The following is a 24516-nucleotide window of genomic DNA, read 5'->3' on the forward strand; positions in this document are numbered from 1 at the left end:
TAGATCAGTATTTCTCAACCTTGGCAATTCAACTTTGGTTTGAGAAGGTTTAGACACAATGACCTAGAGGACATCAAGGATGGAGAGAAGCGCCATAAATCACTGAGGCTGGATTTGTGCAAGACACTAAGTGAAAGCCAGATCTGTGCAAGAGGCTAAAAGAAAGCCAAACAAATCACCTCAGGCTTTCTTGATTTATTCCCTTGCCTTCTTGCAAATGTGTGGGATTCTTTCATCATCATCATCAGACACTCCCTGAATGGGAGCCATTAGCAGAGACCTCAGAGGACCAAAGGAGCGGGAGAAGGGAAGCCAACAAACAGCCTTTCCCAACCTGACAGTCTCCAGATTTGTTGACGGAACCTCCACACAAATGTTGCAGACAAACATCCCCACCCCAAAGTAGACACAATTGGAATGACTATCCCTGAGGCACACCTGAGAACTTTGGAGACATCAGCCAGGATAGCTTATGCTATGGGGTGGGGCCTCACCCTCCCCAGATATTGAAGGGCTGGGAAGCTGCACCTTATCTTTCTCATGTTCTTAATGAAGACACTCAACAAAGAAGTACACATGTCAGCTTATGAAGGTCCTCCATAATGCTTGCTACAACCCTCCACTTTCTCATCTTCAGAAGCCACATAGATGATGGTAGAAACCAAAAAAGGTTCTGGGTTTAGGATCCAATAAGAAAGAAAGAAAGAAAGAAAGAAAGAAAGAAAGAAAGAAAGAAAGAAAGAAAGAAAGAAAGAAAGAAAGAAAGAAAGAAAGAAAGAAAGAAAGAAAGAAAGAAAGAAAGAGAAAGAAAGAAAGAAAGAAAGAAAGAAAGAAAAAATTTCAGACTTTCCTTGAGGAGCTGCTTGCAAATTCCCCCTTACCCATCAATCATGGGTTGACTTGGACTAATTCTTTTTTAATAGAATAGGAGAAATCAGGATCCAGGCCAATATGTTAAATTCCCTGTTGGCCTTTTTAAATTTCTTTGATAATTCAGAGGATACCTCAAAACATAAAGGGTTCTGACACCCACTGCCGACACAACTGCCTGCACAGTTTCAAGAGGAGGTCTCTGTTCAGCCTAAAACAGTGTCTTTATTTGGGGGTGATAAAAAATGGGGAGATAGTCGGGGGGGGGCAGCTGGAAGGGGTGAATATTCTTTCTTTGACTTGTCCTAGAGCTGAACTCTGGCAAAATGCAGCCAAGGGGCGGGAGGCGGGGCGGGGGGGTACCATGCCAAGGGGTGGGGGGCAGGGGGGGTACCATGCCAAGCACTGCGAGGGGTCCTCTCATAGACTGGCCTCATCCTACTGACTGGCCTCACACGCTAGCTTTTAGCCCTCAGAAGCTCAGGAAATGCAACCTACGGGTGTAAGAGATAAAAGAACTGGGCGCTCACACAAAGACACACACACACACACACACACACACACACACACACACAAACCCCTCCTTCCTGAACCAGACTGTGCAGAGAGCTTCTCTATTAGTCATAACCAGCCCTTGCTAGACCACACAGCAGGTGCAGGCATTCAAGTCAGATCTCCCAACGCTGGAAAGGACCGGCGCTCTCAGGATCCCCAAGGAGCCATCGCGCAACACTTCTTCGGATTACCCAGTGCAAAACTATTGTTTGCCTTAAAGAGGAGGAGGAGGAGGAGGAGGAGGAGGAGGAGGAGGAGGAGGAGGAGGAGGAGGAGGAGGAGGAGGAGAAAGAAAGGGTAAAGGAAGATGGAAAAGGAGAAGAGAGGAGAGGAGAGGAAAGGAAAGAAGAGAGGGAAGAGACTGGGGGGGATGGAGGAAGAACTAATCCTTCCTCTACTCAGGTTTCTGATAGCCCCCCTCCCCCCCAGCCCTCATCCTCGGTGGCTAATGTCTTCTGACACTCAGCCCCAGGAGGAGGAAGTGATGTTAGCAAAACAATGAAAGAGGAGGAGGAGGGAAGAGGAAGGGAAGGGCAAGGTTAGGACAACAAAAGGAGTGTGGGATCGGTACCCAGCGCAAGGTCCCATGTTTGAACTTTAAAAGGGGCTCCGCAGTTGGCGCCATTTAGCAGGCTCTTGGCAGCCTTTGAAGGAGGCCAATGTTCCCTGTTTATAATGTCTCTCTTTCGGGGTGGGGGGGGAGCCAGGAGGGGTCACACTAGATACCGAGGAAGGGGATCCCTTTGGGGTGCCGTTTTGGCTTGAGGGTCTGTTTTTCAAACTCTCTCATCCACCCACACCTTTGCGTTCATTCTTGTGCGGGTTTCTTGTAGGGGATGTTTGCGTGCAATGTCAGGGGAAAAAATGTGGGCTTTAGGAACAGTTCCCTAATAAACAGTTACGCTTTTGTGCACAGGCCCTCTGAATAAACACATTTTTGGGCACGCTTCGGTTTAAGACACGGCAGTGGTTGACGGAGCTACAAGCTCCATCATGTAGTTCGGAAAAGAGAAGGTATTTTGGAATGCAGCACACCTGGCACTCCAAAGTCAGTGTTTTTTCAAGTGGACCTAGACAGCACCTTTTCCAGGCAACCACAGGTATTAAAAGGCACAAGCATTACTTAAAATGTGTGTAAGGCCTCCTGATTTTTATTAACATGTACATTATGTGGTTGTCCTCCTACAATGTCGAGGCTGGACGGGTCACTGAATGAGGGTCCTGCGTGGGATTGGGATGTGAAATCAAAGATCCGAGATCCATCAGGTCTGTTCCTTTCATGACTGCCATCTTCCTAATTTAGGGCATAGGAAAGCTTCCTTCCACCACCCAGGTGCAGCTCTGGGCCTTCTGAACTTCAGAACAAGTTTTTGGCATCCAGGAACTGCCTGCCACTGGACAGGGAGGCTGCATTACAGATAGCAGCCACTGTTCACATCCAGACAAGTCTACACAAATAATCCTCGCTTAACAACTGACTGCTCAACAACCGTTCATAAAATCGGATCCGGTCACATGGAGGCCTCAACCTATGTCCGTCATGATTTGTGACAAAAATTCTGGGCTCCATGATGCTCATGGATGACCTGTATCCATTACCTTATGGGAGGATCTCGATACTCCCATGTTACACCACTCCTGCGCGAGTTGCATTGGCTTCCAGTTGCCCTCTGGGTGCGATTCAAGGTGCTGGTAATCACCTTTAAAGCCCTACATGGCTTAGGCCCGGGGTACTTGCGAGACCACCTGCTGCCATTGTCAACTTCCCATCGCCAGGTTCGCTCCCACAGAGTCGGCCTCCTCAGGGTGCCGTCGGCCAGGCAATGCCGGCTGGCGATCCCCAGGGGGAGAGCCTTCTCTGTGGGCGCACCGACCCTCTGGAATGAACTGCCTCCGGCCCCTGACCTTCGGTCCTTCCACCGTGACCTGAAGACATGGATGTTCCAACAATCGGGCCTGGACTGACTATGGTTTTAAATTTGGCTTTTATTGGGTAATATTGTCATTTATTTATTACATCCATTGTTTAATTCTTTTTTTAAATTTTGTACTTTGTTTTTTAATTTTTTATTGTTTTGAGCCGCCCTGAGTCCTTGGGGAGAAGGGCGGCATATAAATTTAATAAATCTAATCTAATCTAATCTAATCTAATCTAATCTGTATGGATAATCTCTTAGTCCAGGGGTCTCCAAATTGGGTAACTTTAGGACTTCAACTCCCAGAATTTCTCCATTAGCATAGCTTAAAGTTTTAAAAGTTGCCAAGTTTGGAGACCCCTGACTTAGCCCAGTATGAAGGATGATTATTAGAGCATGCAAGCGTCTTGCAGACACGCAGATGGAGGCAGCCGCCAGGACCCCCCTCCCCTTGGCTGGCCTTGCTGAAAAGAGTCCCTCGCCTGCCTTCCTCCCCCATTCCGCTGAGGAGAAATCCCAAGAGGGAGACAGGAACAGGTGCCTCCCAGCCTCGACTCCTTCATGCCCTGCACTCCTGGGATTATCATAAATTAAGGCGTAATTATTCGGCAGACATTTGCAACCTGAAGATTCCAAAGGCAATAAGCCACACTTCACAATGGGAGACAAAAGTGTGCAGCTCCCCGTGGGCCATTTCTCAGTCCCTCCTCTAGAAGGGTGGCCAACGTTTCACGCAGCAGGGTGGCAAATCTGCCCCCCCCCGTTCTAATTTGGGTCGCTGAAGCAAGGACTCTACTTTTCCTTCTGGCTGGAGTCTTGGAAACTGCGGTCACATCTTGATAGATCTGTGAGGAGCTTCCCAATCATCCAGGTCACGGTTGTCCCAAAGGTGCTTTTCAAAAGGCAACTGGCCCTTCTTGGGTTTTTCCCCTTGAAAACGTTTCGCTTCTCATCCATCCAAGAAGCTTCTTCAGAACTGAAGAACTTCAGAAATCCAGAACTGGCACAAGGAGCAAAAGGTTTTCAAGGAAAAAAACCAACCAGTTGAAAAGTACCTTTGGGACTGCCTCACCCATGCACGCTTTTGTGAAAGCTAGCCCAAGTTCCGTGGGCAAGAAGCTCTCCAGTCTTGCTTGGAACCGACACACATGTCCCCAGAGATCACACAGTCATGTTGCTCTCCAAGTAGGTGGCCAAGGAAGCCCACTGTTCCCAAGGAGATGCCTTCCAGATGTGCTGTATCTGTGGCCTCCGGAAAGCAACTCCCAACAAAAACCACTCTCTGTTGAAGGTCAAAGGATCAATGGTCAAAGGTTTGAAGGTCAAAGGTTTATCTTCAACAAGATAAAACCAGCAAGTATGTATAGACAGAAGCCTTGAATACAACTACTGCATTGTATGGATGGGCTTCCATTCAGCCAATTGATTAAACCAAGGTTTGTTAAGTAAGCCGGAGTTTAATGATTTTAATGACTTCCTGTTTCTTGTAGTCACGCCATTCCAAATATCTTTTGAGCAGTTTGCATCAAGCAAAAAACCCTTCCGTGAATCAGAATAATCAACACATTCTCTTCTAATGCACTGGCATCATTGGGGTAGATCCTCAAATGCCTTCCTGAAGAGGCTGATCTTCAAGATTCTTTGAAAGGCCAACAAGGAGTGCACACACTCTTCAACAGAAAAAAGGGCCATTACCAAGAAGGCTTAACCAGATCTATGCAGTTGGCATTGCCTCCATGGTAGACCACTGACCAATCTAGGAGCCCAGACTTTTGCTTTGTCTGGCTCCTTTTTCCAACCTTCATCTCTCCATAGTGGACAAGAAAATCAGTGGGCCATTGATGGTGTGGTCCATCAATGGGCTACTGATTTGCTTATCCACTGGAGAAGGGCACCCAAAACGATCTTCTACCAAACAGGCATCAACCAGCTTCATTTCAAGCCTACATCGGCTTCCCAATCTTCCCATGAACTTCAAAGTGGGCACATGAATAATAATTATTATGATATAATATATATGCGGCACACAAGGAAAGTGGTCTTTAGAAGGACCAAGGTATGAAGCTGCCTACTTTCTAATGTATGTAATCTTGGAATCTTTTCTTAAGTAGTTGAATAATTTTTTTCCTTGTGTTTGACAGAAGATGACAACACTGGCAACTTGCCACATTGCTGTTATATATACCACAAGAGCAACAACAAACATCTAAGAACTGCATACTAGAAGAAATAGTCGCGACTTGTTTGAAGACCAATTTTAACATAACCATCACCCTTAGCCTCTCCAATCAGCTCGGGGCTAAAAGATTAAATGTTCTCATTTTAGAGATGAGGAACTGGAAGTCCCAGGTAATACCTGGGAAGCCAAGCAACATTATCCAGGCCTGTATCAGATGCTGAAGCCCTATCTACCACATCAAAGGACCATTTCAGATTCTCACAATAAATCACGCAGTCTGACCAAGGGCTGTCCAATATTCAGACAGAGTAGCCCGCCTGACCATTGAGAAGGTTTTCAATCTGATCAAAATCAGGTTGCTTCCCTAAGCCAATACGTTGATTTATGCGACTACTGTTCCACTGGTGAATGGGACACTAGAATAGAATCCTTGGAATGAAACACTCTATGTAAAGGATACATAGGCAGTTTCCCAGCAGCAACACCAACAATCCAGCCATTATCATGGCTAGATCCAGTCAACCATTTGATGATGTTTCTTCTTACAAACCAAGGCCTTCCTGGATTGATGAGACACATATTTGAATTAACCACGGCCCACTGACCACTGGGAGTCCACCTGACATTCCTGTCTCCATCCAGCTGTTACTTAACACCAACAAAGGACACTAACTTGACCAGCACTGGCCATAGAGCACTTGGTCTTGACGTGCCCTAAGTAGTTCACCCAGATTCTGTGAATTGGACAAACTGATGAGAAGGTTATTTCAGCCCCCATGCAGATCTCTGGGTGGTGAGATCCAGGCAGGACCTTCCTAAGTAGCTCTTCCAGGATGCGTCCCATTTTCTAGGTGCCAAACAAATATTACACTTGCACACCTACTTGCCTGCCTGGCCAGCCAGATGTTGCCTACTGATGAAAAGATGTTGTGACGGTCATAAAACCAGTCGGTCACACGACCAACCCGATAGATTACCACTCTTTTTGTGGTGTTCATTACGTCAACCCCCATGGTCGTAAAATGAACTCCACAATGATGAAGCAAACCAATGGTTCACAATGGGAACAGTTTTGCCCAAAACTAGAAATGCCAGATTTTGGCGCGAAACCATTGTAAAATATAACTACTTGACCACAGGATGCTCCAAGCAACCCATAAACACATCAGCGTGGTCGAGCTCCTGAACTTTGGTCACATGACTGTGGAGGGAGCTTGACCATTGGAAGTTCAGAACCAGACGGTAACTAACCCCAAGGTAGATCTGTTGAAACTTCAAACGGCCGCTAAGCAGCCAGTCATAAGTCGAGGACTATCTGGAGTCATTTGGGTGCAGCTGGACCCATTCAGTGTCAGCCAGGGCCTAAAGAGGAGGCTCTCTATCTCTAATCAGCACCCCCCCGAAGGTTCTTAGGATAACAGGGTGTGTTTATGCCCTCTCCTATGGGGCAGGCAAGAGAGATTTGCCATCCTAGTGACCTGGCCAGTTTTGGATCTTGTGGGGCAAGACAAACCCTCAATTTGGCCAACCGCTGTGGGCAGCGGGCAGTTGGTGGACGTTTTTTCTTTATTAACATCTCAGATCCCTGCTTGGGCACCCCAATCAGACCAAGAGCAGCAGGCATTTCAAGCAAGGAAGCAATCAGGATAATGCTGGAAGGGACCTTGGAGGTCTTCCAGTCCAACCCCCTGCTCAAGCAGAAGACCCTGGCCCATACCATTCCAGACAGGTGGCTGCCCAGTCTTTTCTTTAAAATTTCCAGTGATGGAGCCCCCAGAACGTCTGGTGGCAAGCTGTTCCACTGGTTAATTGTTCTCACTGTTAGGAAGTTTCTCCTTAATTCTGAGGTTCTCCTTGATTAGTTTCCATCTATTGTTTCTTGTCCTGCCCTCCGGTGCTTTGGCAAAGAGGTAGACCCCTCCCCTCTCTTCTCTGTGGCAGCCCATCAAATACTGGAAGACTGCTCTCGGGTACCCCCAGTCCTTCTCTTCTCTAGACTGGCCCTACCCATTTCCTGCAACCCGCATTTGGGAGAGAAAAGCTCATCACCCATCTGAAATGGGATAAGGTCTCCTGCTTGAGCGGGGCTTTCCACACTGCTGTTTGGTTATTCCCAGGAGGAGAAGGAGGGGGGCTGGTACGCTGCCACCCTGGAGGAGAAGTCCGGAAGCCCCGACTTCCTCTCCAGGCAATGGAGCCGATGACCCCGTGAAAACCTTCGTGTCTCTCTCTTCTTTGAGTCGCTAAAGGAACAGGTCTCCGAACAATCAGCTGCTGCGAGGTGGCTGGAGGCCTCTTTTCATATTTCCTCTTCAAGCGAGACAGACACGTTCTGCTCACAAGCTTTCATCTCTTCATGCCGCCCGCATGTTAGCGGCTCAGCTGTGCCGACTTTTTTGTGCTGAGTGTCTCTGTGTGTGTGTGTGAGTGTGTGTGTGTGTGTGTGTGTGTTGCAGGGAGGGGAGGACGAGGAGGGGAAGAAGAGAAGCCCAGCTCCTCGATTCTTGCCAATAGGATCTGATTGACTGGCTTTTAATCTTAGGACTTTATCTCTTTCCCCCCCCCCCGCCCCCTGCCAAGTTACAGTGAAGTGGCTTCTTAGAAGCAAGCAAGCTTGGAGCGGTGGGTGGCTGAGATGCAGGGTGGGAGGGGGGAGGCGTGTTCCCCTGAACTCTGGGAGATCGTAGGGATTGTGCCTGGAGCCCAGAGGCATTTGTGCAACCGAAGGCTTCTTCCAGAGGCAGCTGTGGGTTTGCAAAACGTTTCAAATTGGGGTAAGAGGCAGAAGGAGAGAGACTAGCCCATAGACTTGTGGCCACCTGCTTCTCTGCAGAAAAACCGCCACGCCTCCAGAAAACCCACAATTAGAGCATTAGGGTGGCTGTTTGCTCCTTTGCCAACCGTATGCAGAGGTGTGCCACCTCTGAACACAGAGGGTCTAGCAAGGCAGGAGTGGGGCTAGGAACCGGGGGGGGGGGGAATGGAAACAACTAGGAAGGGATTTCAGGCAAACCTCTCTGAGGTGCCCCAACTACTTGATGGTGAGTGACGGTGCCTTGGAAGATGCGGGTCTGTTTCTCTGGCTTCACCCTCTATGAAAAAGGAACTTGCCCCCCCCAGGCCTAAATATCCTCTGCGCCATGAGCTCCCCAGGTTTATTGCACAGATGTGGCACAATCTGCCAGTAAGTTGCAAGCATAGTTCATCCCTTGGAAAGTCAACCCAGAGGGTGCCATTCACAAGCCAGACGTGGACGTCAAACGCCTGTGGAACAGCAACCATCTAAAATGACTCCTGGAGGAAGCCAACCCAGGGCTTCTCACGAGTCCAGCCCATCCCTCCCTTTTAAGCTGCTGTTTTAAAAAGGACAGGCCAAGCCCCCCCCCCAAGAAACCAGGACATGGGTACCAACAGAAGCGAATATTTGCAGCTCAGGGTTGAATTGTGGGCTCCTGGAGGCCTCCTGAGCTTGGTTCTCCTAAGGTTCTCCTTGGTCCTCTTGGAACCAAGCTCAGAGAGCACCGAGGACCCCACAAGAGGGTGGGCCCACAGTCTTAGCCGTTTCAGAGATCAACGTCACCCCACCTGGCCCAGAATTGTGCTCTCCATTGAAGGACTTGCATAAATCGCCTGTCACTGCATCCTTGAACTCAAACCTAACCTTGAACCTTTTGCACAAGCAGCCTCCTCCTAATCATTGATCTCCCCCCTTCCATCCTCCCCAGGGCGGCCCATCACTCAATAAGAGGATGCTCAGAGGCAAAATTCGGCAATGCTCTAGCAGCTGCCAGGTGCAAGCCTAGCAACTGATGCCTCAAATGAGAGGAAACGCATGGAATTCCTGCATACTAAAACAAGCGCAACTATTAAAAAAGAGAGATGAAATTCTCTCTCTTTCTCTCTCTACCTCCCTCCCTCCCTCTCTCTCTCTCCCTCCCTCTCACTCCTCCCCTCTCTCTCTGCAATTAAGCAGTTTTCTGCTGTATGGTGATAATCACCTAATTATACTATTAATGGCAGTTCAACCTGCTCTGAAATAAAAGGACATTCTTCCAGAACAAGACGCCAGCTGTTTGTTACAGATGTCAAACAACTTTAAAGGATTATTATTATTATTATTATTATTATTATTATTATTATTATTATTATTATTATTAGGAAAGGAAAGGGGGGAGGGAGTCAAAAAACTCTCATTTCGAACCCTTAGCCGTGCCTCCTCTGGCCTCGGTGAAGTTGCCAAAGTCTTCTTGGTGCCTGTGTGCCGCAGGGCGAGGGGAAGGGCAGGGGGACCACGTCTCCCAAAAGCCCGGAGCAAAGCCCCCAGCCTTTTCCTCCAGATTTTGAAAAAAAGGTTTGCTGCGCCTTTCACTTCTTTCCAATTAAATAATTCATTACGGAAGGGGAATGTTGATCCAGCAAAAGAGCAGGCTTGGCGACTCAGGCGCCACGCCCCGGGTGAACAGAAACTGTAAAATTCGTTGTCATCTCCAGCCGCAGCCAAAATTAGTGCGCCTGGAGCTATTTGTGGTGGGCCTCTGTGAGCTCTCCTGGGCTTCTCGGCTGCACACAGATGTTCCAGTCCTGCTCCAGGGTCAGGACACTGTTGCGAGACACCAGGGACCTCCCCGACATTTGAGGGAAGAGGGTCTTGCTTCCACGCCTGCACAGAGAGGCATCAAGAACATCCCTCCCACCCTTGGAGAAGCTGTGGCTGGGGTTTAATTGGGGTGCCCGAAAGTAATAAGTGCCAGGGCAGGGCATCGGAGAAAGCCAGGGTCTGTTTTCCCAGCTTTCTGCCCACAAAAACCAGAGCTTCTGCTACGGTCTCTTAACAACGCTGGGTTGCAAATGACACCACACAGTCCTGTCTCCTCCCCTGGGGCCTTTCTGTCACTCAGAGGAGCCAGAGGAGTCTGCCTCCTCCAGCTCCCCAGAAACGCATCTCTTCTTCTCTGTGGCTGGTGGGTCTGTGCACACCCACAGCTGACTTTGTGAGCTAGTTTAAACGTCCTTCAGCAGCTCTGGGGAGGGTTGGGGCCTCTTCATGGCATCCTGACCCTTTTCAACCTGGAGGTGAAAGTGGACCCCAAAGGATGTTCTGCCCCAGGTCCTTCCAAAACGCAACCGCGGACTCCTCTTGCCATTTTGGGGCGATTTAGAATAAAAAGCAGCTCTAAAGACCATCTCTACTACTATCCTCGCTGGGATTAATCATCTCTGTTTACCACGTTTGCTTGCCTACTAGTCCCGATGCACGTACTCCTCGACTTACAACCATTTGCTTAGTGACCATACCCATGGCACTGAAAAAAAAGTGACTTATGTTTTTCACACTTAACGACCATTGCTAAACCCCCAGGGTCAGGCGATCAAAATTCAGACGCTTGGCAACTGACTCACATTTATGACAGTTGTAGCGTCCCGGGGGTGTGTGTCACGTGGTCCCCTTTTGTGAGCTTCGGACAAGCAAAGTCAATGGGGAAGCCAGATTCACTTAACAACCGTGTTGCTAACTTAACAACTGCAGTGATTTCCTTCACAACGGTGGCAAGGAAGGTCATAAAATGGGGCAAAACTCAAACACGTGGTCTGGCTTAGCAATGGAAATTTTGGGCATAATTGTGTTTGTAAGGTGAGGATTTCCTGCACTTCACAGTAAAAATGCCCCTGGAAGCCACAACAGTATGATGGGGGGGGGGGCTTGTAGAGAAAAGGAGGAAATTTCGTGTCCCTCTTCCCCATATTTATCAAATCATGCACCCACCCCTGGTGAGACTTGCTGATAAGTGGTTTTGGGTCAAGAAGGAAAACATTTTAGATCTATTTTTTTTAAAAAAATAATACAGAGGTGGGAGATGACCAAGCTGAGCCCGAGGGAGGGGTCAAATGCGTCATCAGTCTTGAGTCTCTTCATGCCCACAAGAGATATGAAGTCCAGTCTAAAATTCCTTTGATTCTTTTCTACATCCAATTTTTGCTTGGACCATTAGTAGTTCAGATTCTCGTAAAGAGCTTAAGCTTGCAATAAACTTTTATATCCATTTCAAACCGCCTGGACTTCCAGATTTCCCCCACTGCTTGACGACAGGGCTTCAGGACCTGACCTGGGCCACCAGATTTGGCAGAACAAGTGAGAAAATCCCAGGGACTTTTCAGGATGACGGAAGAGCAGATAAAAATCAAGGGCGGGAAACAGCCGCAAGGACCAAGATCCCTCTTTGTCTCTTGACACCTTACAACTGCCCTTGGAAGGCAGACAGTGTTTCCCTTCCTATTTGTCAGATGCGGGGTGAGCGTCCCCAATTTCTGTCCTGTCTCCTTTATAGCCCACTGGGAGGGACACAAAGGGAAACACACTCCCTCGCCAGGATTGTTAATATGCAGTGCAACAATGGCGCCTGCTGTCCTATTTCCCAGCAGATGTGCTTGCAATCGTACACCCTCATTTGTATTACTCCACGTTTATTTCTCTCGCTTTTATCCAGCCTGCTTCAGGGAAGTTCAACTTTTACTTCTTTTGATCGAAACTTGCCATCCTTAAATGAGGGAAGACTGCCAGCTTTGGGGCAGGAATCTAAATTAACCTTCCTCCTTTTACCTCAACCTATCCTTCTCTGATCTGGAGACTGAGCATTTTCCGAATATACATCAAACTCCGTTGTTAAATTCTGGACACATTGTGCAAAGAAGCCCCCCCCCTCCCCTGATAAGTCCATCACGCTGAGAAAGGTGGAAGGAAAGAGAAGAAGACAATCAGCAGCGAGATAGATGGACCTGATGGAACGGTGGTGGAAGACCTGAAGGACAAAGTAGGGGACAGATCCTCCTGCAGGTTTAGCCTTGGGGTCGCTAAGAGTTGACATGGACTTGATGGCATATAATTGCTTAGTCAATCAATGCGAAGACTTGGCTCCCTTGATATGTCCATGATATGGGAGAAAGAGGGGGAGGGGAGGAGGAGAAAGAGAAGGAGAAGACAGAAACGGAGAAGGTGAAGGTGAAGGAGACCAGGAGCGAGGCAGATGAACTTGATATAGTAGCACTATTGAAGACCTGAAGGACCAAGCTGGGGACAGATCCTATATAATGTCTACCTATATGGCTGCCAAGTGATAAACATTGACTTTATGTGTCAAGTCATCCTTGACTGCTAACCACCACATAGAAAGCTATTGATCCACCAAGCAACCAAGTTGCCCGTGGAACCAACAAGGGCTCTGCTGTGCTCTGGACAATGGAGGTTGGCCATTGCTTTGTTAGATGTCCGTGTAAAACCTGTGGGATTTTCCTTAGCGTTAAAAACCTCCTGCCCATTCCCATCTGATGGGGGATGCTGGGAACTGTAGTCCTGTAGGAGGGAGGATGGCAGACTGCTTTGAGATGCAGAAGGCCTGGACGATGGCAGCTGCCCAAGAAGCCTATGGAGGCTGGCATTCCTTCTTCTGCCAAGGAGTGCCAAGGAAGTCTTTACCCCTTGCAAGGCGATTGATTTCTTCTGCCTGATTGCCAGCAGGTCATAGCCATCCTTCTGTCCCCTTCCAACTCCAGAGGAATGGGAGAGGAAGAGAGAGAGAGAGAGAGAGGGAGAGGGAGAGAGAGAGGGAGAGGAGAGAGAGAGAGGAAGAGAGAGAGAGGGAGAGAGAGAGAGAGAGGGAGAGGAGAGAGAGAGAGGGAGAGAGAGAGAGGGAGAGAGAGAGAGAGAGAGGGAGAGAGAGAGAGAGAGGGAGAGAGAGAGGGAGAGGGAGAGGGAGAGGGAGAGGGAGAGAGAGAGAGAGAGGGAGAGAGAGAGAGAGAGAGAGAGAGAGAGAGAGAGGGAGAGAGAGAATAAGAGAGACTTCCCCATCCATTCATCTGCCTCTTGTGGTAATTAGTCTGCTGCCTTCCCCCTTCCCCTCTCCTTTTGCTTCTTCCTTTTATGTTTTCCCCTTTTCTTCCTCTCCCCCCTCCCCTTGTCAAATTATCACAGGGGAAGAAAAGGGGGGGGAGAGAAACCCTCAAAAGTGGTTGACACTGTTGCCATGCCAACGGAATTTAGGACCTGCAGGGAAGGGAAGGATGCCTGTTCCGTGTGGGGTTAATATGGAGCTAATCCTGAGTGAACTGGAGATACAAAACACCTGCAAAAACAAACAAGCCAGCAAACAAACAATTATAGAGGGTGGGGAGCTAAATGGGGGAAAGGAAGACAAAGGGCTGAGGGGGTCCTCCTGGGGGGGAGGAGGAGGGGTCCTGGAAAGAGGAAGAACCACATGCATTTCTAGAGAGATCAATGGCCCTTGCAAAGGACATTGGCCACAAAGGTGCCTTCATCTTATTAACCAGCTTGTATTTCCTAGAAAACGCATCCTTGACAGGATTAGCAGGTCACCTCTGTTTTTGTGATCTAGCAGACCCTTCCAGAACCTTCTCCGTGTCTTAGAAGGGGGTGGCTGGATCAGGCTGTTCAGACGGAATTCATGAGCCAAGCTCCAGTCACCACCAAGGGTAGACCTCTGGACTCAGAAGGAGAAGCCATCTTGAACTTAGGACCTCTTCTCTACATCTGTGGCAACCAGGCTGGCGTGGGGAGGCCCCTCTGCCCTACAGCTTTGGTTGCAGAGGTTGTGTCATGTGTGGCACACAAGTGTCACGCCTGCACTCATCGCTCACACTTACTTGAATGGGAAAAAAAAACCCATCTTTATCTTCCACCCAACCCTTCCCCTGTCTGCTCCACAATCTGCTCCTGCTAGCGGGGTTACAGAAGAGAGGGGAAAGAAGAGATGACTACGGTGGACAGTTCAAAGGTCGTGGCCTAGACAAGATCACAGGCTGGTGACCGAGGCTGACCCAGGGCAAATCCAGAGGACCAGAAAGGCCAGCTTTGCTGCCAAATCAAATTATCATCACTCTCCAGCTTGCTGGCAACCTTCTATTCTTCCTTCAGAAAGAAAACTTGCAAGCCGTGCCTTTGATCTCCCCAGATAAAGGATTTCCTCCCCCTTCGTCTTTCCTTTCCCCCCTCCCCCCCTTTCCCAGCTCTGGCTCAAGCCTTTACAACAAATTTGGGTCTCTTTGAAAGCAGCTCCAGTCAGCTTGCTGATGGCTTTTGCTAATGTTCCCTTCCTCACCCCTCTTGTGCGGAATAGAATCTGATTGCAATTTCCTTTTATTAATGACTGGCTGCGCTGGATGACCTGGACTAGTTGAAAAGGTAATTTGAGTACAGCCTCCCCGTGCTGGAGAAACAATTTGGGGGCTGCCAGCAGCTCAAGAGATGCATTTCCTTGTCCCTTTTCTCCTTCTGCAAAAAGGGGGGGGGGGAACTGGCTATGAGAAAATAAGTGGGGAGGGGGGAGAAAAGGAAGTAGAGAGACGAAAGGGCTTCAGTGAAATTGTGACAAAGGGCACCGTTAAAGGAGGAATCTCACCTCTGTTGCCTTCAACCCTCCGTCCTGTCAAAAGCACCCAAATTCATGATGCCCAGAATGGGAAGCAGCTGGGAGAGGAGCCTTGACTTCTCATCTCCCCCCACCCAAATCAATCCAGCTAGAAAACAGGCAGTGTCATTAAACGACCATGAAACAGGTTGATGTTGGAAGATGTTGGACCTAGGTTGAAGCACGTTTTAACTTGCCAGAGCGCTTGGCTTCAAAATGATCAGTGATTTTCCAGAAAAAAATATTAGATATGGTGGGGGAAGTGAACCACAACAGATTGCACACAAAGATCCTTGGATAGCAGCGCCTGAGAGGGGAGCATGGGAAAGGAACACAACATTCAGTGTATCTTCTCACTTCAACAAGGTCCTCTAGGTATGGACAATTGACTCAAGGGCAGAATTTTTCCCCCCTAGAAGTACGCGAAACAGGCACAACAGCTTTAACCAACTTCTCTAACTAATGCCCTCCACATGTCCTGACGAGAACATCCACGGAGCCAACTCTGGCCTTGACAGCCTTCAGTCAAATCTTGAGTTGCAAGTCTGAAGTTCTCTGTGGTCAGAGTCCACATATATAAGAATGTCAACCACCTAAATCTCAGTTTCTCAATGACAAAATAGCCATCACTTAATAGTGTTTTTTTAATCTTCCATCTTTTTTTTAGCTGTTGGCAACACACCTTCTTGGTGGCTCAGAACCAAAACCAAAATTTCAGGGTGTTCAGCTTTCAGGAAAGGTCTTAAGAGTAAACAGGAGAAGCAAACAAGTCAAGGAAGAGATATGTGGTGGGGGGCAAACAGGCATCCCTTGCCTGTGAATCGAGCTGTAATTACAGGAACACCAGGAGGTATCGCAATCTGGATACCCTCCAGATGTGAGGACTTCCGGGATCCTCAGCAATAGACTGGCAGAAAAGATCCAAGCATCTGTGTAGAGCTCAGCTTGTGGGAGAAGATCTGGTCAAGCCAGCCAGGACTGTCTACTCCAGGGGTCTTCAAACTTGGCCACTTGAAGACTTGTGGACTGAAGTCCACAAGTCTTCAAGCGGCCAAGTTTGAAGACCCCTGGTCTACTCCAAGGAAATATGGCCCTTAGGATCCCAGAGAATGAAAGTCCTCTCCAAGCCCTACGACCTAAATTCCTGTTAAGAGGTCCTCTAATGCTGGCCTGCTATCTACAGTGAGAGGAATCCGCTCGTGGTCAAGTATGGCTTTTTCGTTTGGATGGTGGGCTCGGAATCCTCCAAATGAACTCCGTTTCTCTCTCCTGCCCTCCCTGCCGGCCAAGACCCACAGAGACGTCCTTTAGCCCAGGGAACAACAGGGAGCTCCATCTAGACATTTCCAGTGTCAGCTCTGCCTTTTAGGTTCAGAAACTGCCCAGAAGGCAAAAGGTAAAGAGCTGCCCTGACTGGTCTCACCACCACCCATTTGTAGTGGGATCAGGAGCCCTCACCCTCTTGACCCGCGGGGATAATTAAGAGAAGGGAGGAGGCCGCGTGAGAGGCGACTGGCGTTGCTAGCTAAACCTTTGAAAAGGTGGAGAAAATTAGGATGCCTCTTGGCCCTTTCTGTGTGGGAGACTTCTCTCCCTGTCGCTCCCTCTGCTCCAGCCAACCTGGCGAAGGTTGAAATTTCTTATTTGTGATGACCCTCCTTGGTGCGATTAGCACTTCTCACATTTCCGGATAGCCTGGAAAGGTGCATATTTTTCTTTAATTGCTTTGGATCCCACTGCCTGACGCTTTCCCTTCTGCTTCCACCCACCTCCCCTCTGGTGCTCCGGAGAGAAGAGACGACTACCTGATGGATCCCAGGAGGAGGAGGAGGAGGAGGAGGAGGAGGAGGAGGAGGAGGAGGAGGAGGAGGAGGAGGAGGAGGAGGAGAAAGAGAGGAGGAAGGTGGAGGAAAGGAAGGAGAAGAAGGAAGACATACAAAGAAGAGGGGAAAACAAAGAGAAGAAGAAGGAAGGAAGGAAGGAAGGAAGGAAGGAAGGAAGGAAGGAAGGAAGGAAGGAAGGAAGGGGAGGAGGAGGAGGAGAGGAGGAAGGTGGAGGAAAGGAAGAAGAAGGAAGACATACAAAGAAAAGAAGAGGGGAAAACAAAGAGAGGAAGGAAGGAAGGAAGGAGGAGGAGGAGGAGGAGGAGGAGGAGGAGGAGGAGAAGAAGAAGAAGAAGAAGAAGAAGAAGAAGAAGAAGAAGAAGAAGAAGAAGAAGAAGAAGAAGAGGAAGACCACCACCATCTGAATTAGGAGTACTTTGACTACTTTAGAGCAGGCTCTGAGAAATTTATCAAAATTGCGTCTCCACTCATAGCTTGACCTCTCTCTAGCTTAAAGACAGGCTGGTTCTAACAGGAAAGCTGAAGTCAACACTCAACCATTACAGGACAGAGAAGGTGCACACAGCAAATCCTGCTGGACTGGAGTCTGTCAGTTAAAAAAAAAGCACAGGGGTGGGTGGGTGGCTGGGAGAGCAGCCAGAAAAAAAATTGGGGGGGGGAAGGCCGTTCGCATGTGCCCAGAAGGCTCTCCGGAGCCTGCACCAGCTGGTTTTCACAGGACAAAACTGATTTCTGCTTCAGGTGCTGAGGAAACCCAAAGATGCAAATCAGGCTTTGTCGTCTTCAAAGAGAAGAAAGGGTTTGTCAAGACAAGAGAGAGCAGCAAACGAGCTGTATGTATAACAAACACCGGGGTGGGTGTGTTTCCCCCCCCCCCTTACAAGACAAAAACCTGTAAGAGGGACAGAATATATTAGCATCAGATTTCCTCCCCAGCCTGCTTCAAAATAATTCTCTAACCGCTGACATAATACCTCCTCAAGTGAAGCGACAAAGGTGTCTTCATCCTTCATCCCACTTTGTTCTGTTATTCTTTTTATGATCATGTATATCCATCCTATCAGGCCCAAAGAAAGCCTGGAATGGTATAGGATCTCCTGCCATGGGGAGAGGGATGGACTAGAAGACCTCCAAGGTCCCTTCCGACCCTATTATTCTATGTTTTATGTTCTGTGCTCTAAGTGGCATCCCACTCACAAGGGCCACGGGGCGGGGGCCCTGTCATGTTTTAAGGGACAAAATGGGGTCTTCACGCCACGACACATTGTAGGACCCTGGGTATTTTCCCTCCGAAAAGGAAATGCGGAAAGCTAAAGTCAAGACCCTCGGGCCCTCTTTATGCCCTCCAGTTTCAAGCACCTTCAGAGATAATAAGCGTCCTACCATTTTCAGCAACGTAGCCCAATAAACATTGCAGGAACAGAACAGGAGCCCCTTAATTCCCCCCAAGAACCTCTAATGTCCTTCAAACTGCTGCACATACAGCTAGATTACAGCTGACTGTGGGTTCCAACCCCAGTTTTGCACATCGAAAACTCCCTTTTGCTCCCTGTCGGTCCTTGAAATTATCGAAGCCTCCTTTGAAAAGGGAAAACAATTAAAAGGAAAACCACGAGACAGAAAAAGAATACACGCTGCAATTGCAAAACAGAGCTACTACCTGTAACAGTTCACCAAGTCATATAAAGCAAAATTAAAAGAAAGTCTAAAGTATTCCACTGGAAAAATCCAATCCCCACTTTTATACTGATATTCAGGTAGTCCTCAACTTACAACTGTTTGGTCACTGACCATTCAAAGTTACGATGGGGCTGGAAAAAAAGTTGCTTATGACTGGTCCTAACTCTTATGACCATCACGGCATCCCCACGGTCACATGTTCAAAATTTGAGCCATTGGAAACTGTCACCATAGCCTTCCCCGCTGACTGTGATACAACTGTAATGAAATTCAACGATACCCTTCCATGCAAAACATCTAGCTGAGTGTTTTTCACTCTTGGCAACTTTTAAGACCTGTTGACTTCAACTCCCAGAATTCCCCAGTAATATGTTAACACCAGGAGTAATGCCAGATCAACAATCGAGCCATAAACAATAAACTACCAACTCAAGACAAACAATCCAACGAGAAACAACAGCCTAATCAAGGAACCACCAAAAAAAAAACACCATTGCTCCCACCAGCTGTGACGGGCCCAGCCAAACCCCCTCCCTTCTAGCCCTGATGACGTTCCCTAATCGGGTAATGAAATGTCTGGAAGAAACAACCAAGTTCAGAGAACAGCAAGGGCCCCACCGTCGTCGTCATCCTCCTCCTCCTCCTCCTCCTCCTCCTCCTCTCTGCAAACACCATTCCCTTCTAGCGCTGATGACGTTCCCTATTTGGGTAATGAAACGTCTGCAAGAAAACCACAAAGCTCAGAGAGCACCAAGGACCCCACTTTCCTTCCTTCCTTCCTTCCTTCCTTCCTTCCTTCCTTCCTTCCTTCCTTCCTTCCTTCCTTCCTTCCTTCTCCTTTCTAGCCCTGATGATGTTACCTAGTCTGCAAGAAAACCACCCAGCTCAGAGAGCACCAAGGACCCCACAGTTCAACCTTGAGCTACAAATATTCTCTTCTGTTGGTATCGTTCATTGAAAGGTACCACACCACACCACACCCTCACTAGACTGAAGCCCTTAAAGTTGGCTTCCTACAGCAGGTTTCGTCATACACCAACTTTGCAGGACAAACAAATGCCATGATATTGATCAAGTACATGGGTGGGAAGAGTTACGGCCTTCTCCATCATCGCCACTGATAACTTATCAGCTTGCAGGGAAGTGAGGTCAGTGTGGAAACTGATCTAGATTTGTTCACCTCCAAACTCTGTTACATCATAAGCATTGCGGTTTCCTTTGCTTAAATGGCTTTAATCCAGGAGTTGGCAACTGTGGCCCTTTTACGACCTGGGGACTTCAACTGCCAGGCTTCCTGAGCCAAGGTTGGTTCACGAATTCTGGAGTTGAAGTCCACAGGTCATAAAGGGGCCCTAATTGCCCACCCGTTTTAATCAGAACCACGCCGAATTGAAGAAGCCAAAACAGACACATGAAAACTGGGGTCATGTAAAGAACCACACAAACCCTTCAGGCACTTCCAAACTGTTGTTGCTATTCTACACATGTTGTCATGGGGGCTCCCTTCTTCTTCCCCCAGCCACACAATGTGCTTCTTCTGAAGAGAGAGTGAGAGAAAGAGAGAGAAAGAGAGAGAAAGAGAAGGAAGGAAGGAAGGAGAGAGAGAGAGAAAGAAAGAAAAAGAAAGAAAGAAAGAAAGAAAGAAAGAAAGAAAGAAAGAAAGAAAGAAAGGAAAGAAAGAAAGAAAGAAAGATTGATTCTTGGAACCAACTGCCACACAGAGAAGACACTTCCTGATAGCTGCACAATCGGTGGTGGGCTGAGAAAACCACAGCTGGTGTGAGATGATAGGGGTGGCCAAGGAAAGGGGGGGAGGGCTCCTTCACTTCCCCACACCCCCTACAAACCCACGGAAAGAGTCACTTGGCAGACAGTTGCCAAGGAGGCTACTTTAGGTGCCAAGTGGAGTCCATCCCCGATGTAGCCAACTCAAGCAAGGAGAGGCGAGAATAGTCTCCAGTTCCCTCCAGAAGGCGTTTTGTTCCCCCAAAATCAGTGGAGAAAGCAAGAGAGGCAAGCAGACGAGGAGAGGGGGCAGGCAGGGGGACGTGGGGACAGCAACCCTCCGCCCTTCGGACCACTTTGGCTCTTCCTGCTTCATGATCAGAGCTTACTCATCCATGAAACAATATTAGGCACCAACTGGAAAGTAACTTCACACCATGCTTCTTAAACTCACCTTAGATTACTTAAAGTGCTTCTGCTGCTCGGCTCCTGAATAAAACAAGAGGCACCACTTAGGAAGCCAAAGATGGTGAACAAAGGGAGCAGGGGGTGGGATGCACCCCAAGGGCTATCTGGACCCCACAGATGCAATAATTGCACGACACGTGCAAGGGCGGGGGGCTGAGCTGAGGGTCTTTTGGCTTCTGCTGGATTTACTTCCACTAGTGATAGGGTAGACACATCAATGCCTTAGATTCATCATCAACCATGTAGACCCACCAATACCATAGACACCTCAATGCGATAGACCCATCAACACAGTAAACCCATCAACGCAGTAGACCCGTCAACACTATAGACCCATCAGGGCTGTAGACCCATCAGCCTTGGAATCATTCTGGAGGGGGGGACCTAAGGAACCAGCCCATCATTTTCAGAGTTGACGACCCTACTACACCTTCTCCAATTTATTCCCCACTGTTGCAGGGGGGGGGGCAGGATTATCTGCCAGATGCTTTTTCCTGTGGAGGGGCTGGCAGACGCAAGCAGAGCTCAATTCTTTCCGCAAACCCCCTTAGCTAAAACCCAAAACAGCAGGCAACAGAATTCAGCCGCGGAGCTTTTAACTCTCTGCCAGCAGCTGCCAATTTGCGAGCAACTCTAAGCCTGATCCTTCCACCCAGGGTGGGCGCCCCGGATCAAAATCAGGTCGCACCTCCGAGAAGCAGAGTAGAGAATATCAAAACAGTACATTCAAGAAGTTTCTTTGGGGCGACTACCTGAGCCTGCAAAGGACCCCAAACTGTTGTAAAACTCCCAAGAGAAAAATTGGGAAGAAAGGAAGGATAGAAAGGCAGGAAGGAAAACACACCAAGAGCCACCTTACCTGGTAAGTAATAGAGGGGTGGTTTCAGTCCAAACATTGGTTTAGATCACTGATCCAAGGCATCCAGAAGGGAAAATAAACCAAAAAACCCAGCGATTATTTTTTTTAAAAAAAAAAAGGAGGGGGGGAGCCGAGGAGAATAGGAAATAATGATAAATAAGTTGGAGGAGTCTGTTAAAAAAGCAAATGAAAAAACAAACAAGCTGCACCTGGACTAAGGAGGGGAAAAAAATGAAAAAGGACCGCTCATATATATATATATATATATGTACGTATATGTATATATATGAGTCTTCGGTCAGTTTTGTGTCAGCGCAACACTCAGCCTGACTTCTGCGAACAGCTCTAGTCGGGCACAGCTTGTCTTCTAGGCTTCCCCCCCTCTTATCCCTCTCCTTTGCTTCTTCCACCTTCCTGGTTGCCTTTTTGGAGTCCGGCGAGGTGCAAATAGAGAGAAACATGCGCGGCGCGCACACACACACACGCACACGCACACACGGAGACAAGCCAAAGCCAGAGAAAGAGAAACTAAAGGAAGAAGGCAGAGGGAGGAGAGGAAGGAGGTGGCAGCTCGCGTCTTGTTTGTTTGTTTTCCCTCTTCTCTCCCTTTCCTTTTTCTCGGCTTTCTTTAAAACAAAACCAACCCCCCCTTAAAAAAAATAGGTATAATCCCCGAGAATCTCTCTCTCTCTCCTGGACGCTTGACTCAGGAGGACGGCGAGCGCGCGAGGGGCGAAAAAGAAGAAGCACAAAACATAAAAAAAATTAAGCGGCAAAGAGGAGGGGAAAGAAAAAGATCAGAGGAGCCCCCCCGCGTCCTGTCCGCGAGCCCCTTCCTCCACTGAACGTCAAGGGTAAGGGGAGGGGGGCAGGAGGGTCTCTTTGCAAAGGGGCTCCACGCTCAGCCTCGCCGGAACAAGGAGAGGGAAAAGGGGAAGGGTGCGCGGGGGGGTCCTTGCCAGGAGGGGAGGCGAGGAAGGCGGCGGCGCGGAAGTTGCGCGCGGCGGTTGTCAAGAGGGAAACGGGGCTTTGTTTATAGCCTCCTCCTTAGCGACTGCTTTACAAAAGGGGGAGGGGGGGGGAGGGGTGGCGGCGGCAGAGGGCGGGCGAGGGGGGGGGAGAGGTGTGGAAAGGATGCGCGGCACCCCCGAAGGGTCTCTTCCCCTGCCTGCCGCCCCCCCCTGCCCGAGGGTCCTGCTGGGGACGGCAGGGGCTCAGTTCAGCCCCCCCCCCGAAAGGGCAGGGAAAGGAGCGCCGGTGGCCGCGGAGCGCAGCTGGCACAGCCTGCCAAGGTCCACCTCCGGCGCGGGGGGGGGGGAAGGTTAGATGGTCCAGCAACTCGGAGAGGAGGAGGAGGAGGAGGAGGAGGAGGAAGAAAGAGGAAAGAAGAAGGAAGGAAGAGGAGGAGGAGGAAGGGAGAGGAAGAGGAAGAAGAAAAGGAGAAGGACGGAGGAGGAAGGGAGAGGAAGAGGAGGAAGAAGAGGAAGAGGAGGGAAGGGCAAGGCAAGCAGGCAGGAGGAAGGCTGCCAGCCCCCGTCCCTTCCAGCCCCTCGGAGAGGAAGCGCGAGCGAAGAGAAGGAAAGCCGAGCGGGGGCCGCAGCCGCGGAGCCTCCCCCCCCGCCCCGATCAATTTTCATGCAAGAATCATTATCGGTAAATTGGAAATCTGGCGAACTGACAGCAAAATTTGTCTCTGCTAATGAAGAGCCGAGCAGAGGCGAAGCCTCCAGCATCTGCTCCGGCCGAGAGACGAGCCGCCTCCGCCGCCGTCCGCCGCGGGTGGGTCAGGCCGGCTGGCTTCTCGCCTTCGCCTCCTTCGGGGCTTTCACGCCAAGGAACAGAGGACGGGGGGGGGGGGGAGGAGGAATTTAAAAAATGCCACTTGAAAAGGAAAAAGGGAGGAAAAAAAGAGGCTGGGGGGGGGGGAGAGGCAGCCCGGAGGATCGGCAAGCAGATGGCTCAGATGAGGTTTTTTTTTCCTTCCCCACCCACTTCTGGTCTTTCAGGGCAGGAGAAGGACGGGGGGGGGGGGGTCTGGAAGTGCAAATAAATGGGCCAAGTCTTCCTCCTCCCATCCACCTTCTTCCTAGCCCTCCGCCAGGGTCCCCTCTCCCCCATAAGAGTCTCTTTTCCATGGGCGGTCCAGGAGAAAAACAAATCTCTGGGTACAAATAAACGTTCCCCCCTTTATCCCGGCACACCCTAGTTGCTGCCGGGTCCCCATGGTTTTAAGGAAGGCAAAGGAAGGGGGAGCCCCTTCCCCTCGCCTCCTCCCTCTCTCGCTGGTCACCCCAAAAGCAGCCAACCGGTCCCCAATGACTAGCAGCCTGGGGCGAAAGGTCATTCGTTTGGGGTACAGGTTAAGGCGCTGGCCTAGGAACCAGGAGATGGGAGTTCTAGTCCCTCCTTAGGCATGAAAGTCAGCAGGGGGACTCTGGGCCAGTCGCCAGGAGGTGGTGAGTTCTAATCCCACTTTAAGCAATGAAAGCCGGCTGGGTGACTTGAGCCCAACCCATCTCACAAGGTTGTTGTTACAGGAAGGGGGAAGGGAGGAGGAGGAGGAGGAGGAGGAGGAGGAGAAGGGGTTTTATGACCATTCGTCTGCCTTGAGTTACTTTATAAAGCAATAAAAGCAGGATAAAAATCTAATAAATTTCGGACTGAATGCAGCTCTTGCAAACTGCGCCTCTTTTACAGATCATACACTTTCCTCTGAGCTGTCTGTCTTTGGGGGCCAAGCAGAGAGCTAAAGGCAAGATTTTGCTCCTTGATCCAACCTGAATCTCTCTCTTTCTCCCTCCGCTCAACCAGTTATCTTGCCTGTTGCCCAAAGGAACTTGTTTGCTAAAGCAGAGTCCCTGAAAGTCCCCAGGGTCCTTGAAGGTCATCAAGACAAGCCCAGCCAACACAAAACACGGGGGGGGGGGGAGGCTTGGCAAAGCATCCCCCTAGACAGCCAAGGCCACAGATAACTAACTCTGCTCCCCTTTTCAAAGCTTTC

The 24516-nt window shown here is 49.3% G+C and overlaps 1 protein-coding gene across 4 annotated transcripts in view; it reads right to left on the reverse strand.

Moving 5' to 3' along the window:
- Positions 1 to 24516, reverse strand: part of GSE1 (Gse1 coiled-coil protein) — a 167315-nt gene that overhangs the window by 69839 nt on the left and 72960 nt on the right. Inside the window, exon 1 of one of the 4 annotated variants that reach the window (XM_083370803.1) lies at positions 21516 to 21843. The exons of the other annotated variants lie outside the window; for them this stretch is intronic. Coding sequence (XP_083226929.1) covers positions 21516 to 21552 — 37 coding nt within the window. The 5' untranslated portion in view covers positions 21553 to 21843. Of the gene's footprint in view, positions 1 to 21515; positions 21844 to 24516 lie in introns of those variants that run through there. 4 annotated transcript variants of the gene reach the window in all.

The sequence above is a fragment of the Vipera ursinii genome, assembly GCF_947247035.1.
Source record: "Vipera ursinii genome assembly, chromosome: 10".
Classification (NCBI taxonomy): domain Eukaryota; kingdom Metazoa; phylum Chordata; class Lepidosauria; order Squamata; family Viperidae; genus Vipera; species Vipera ursinii.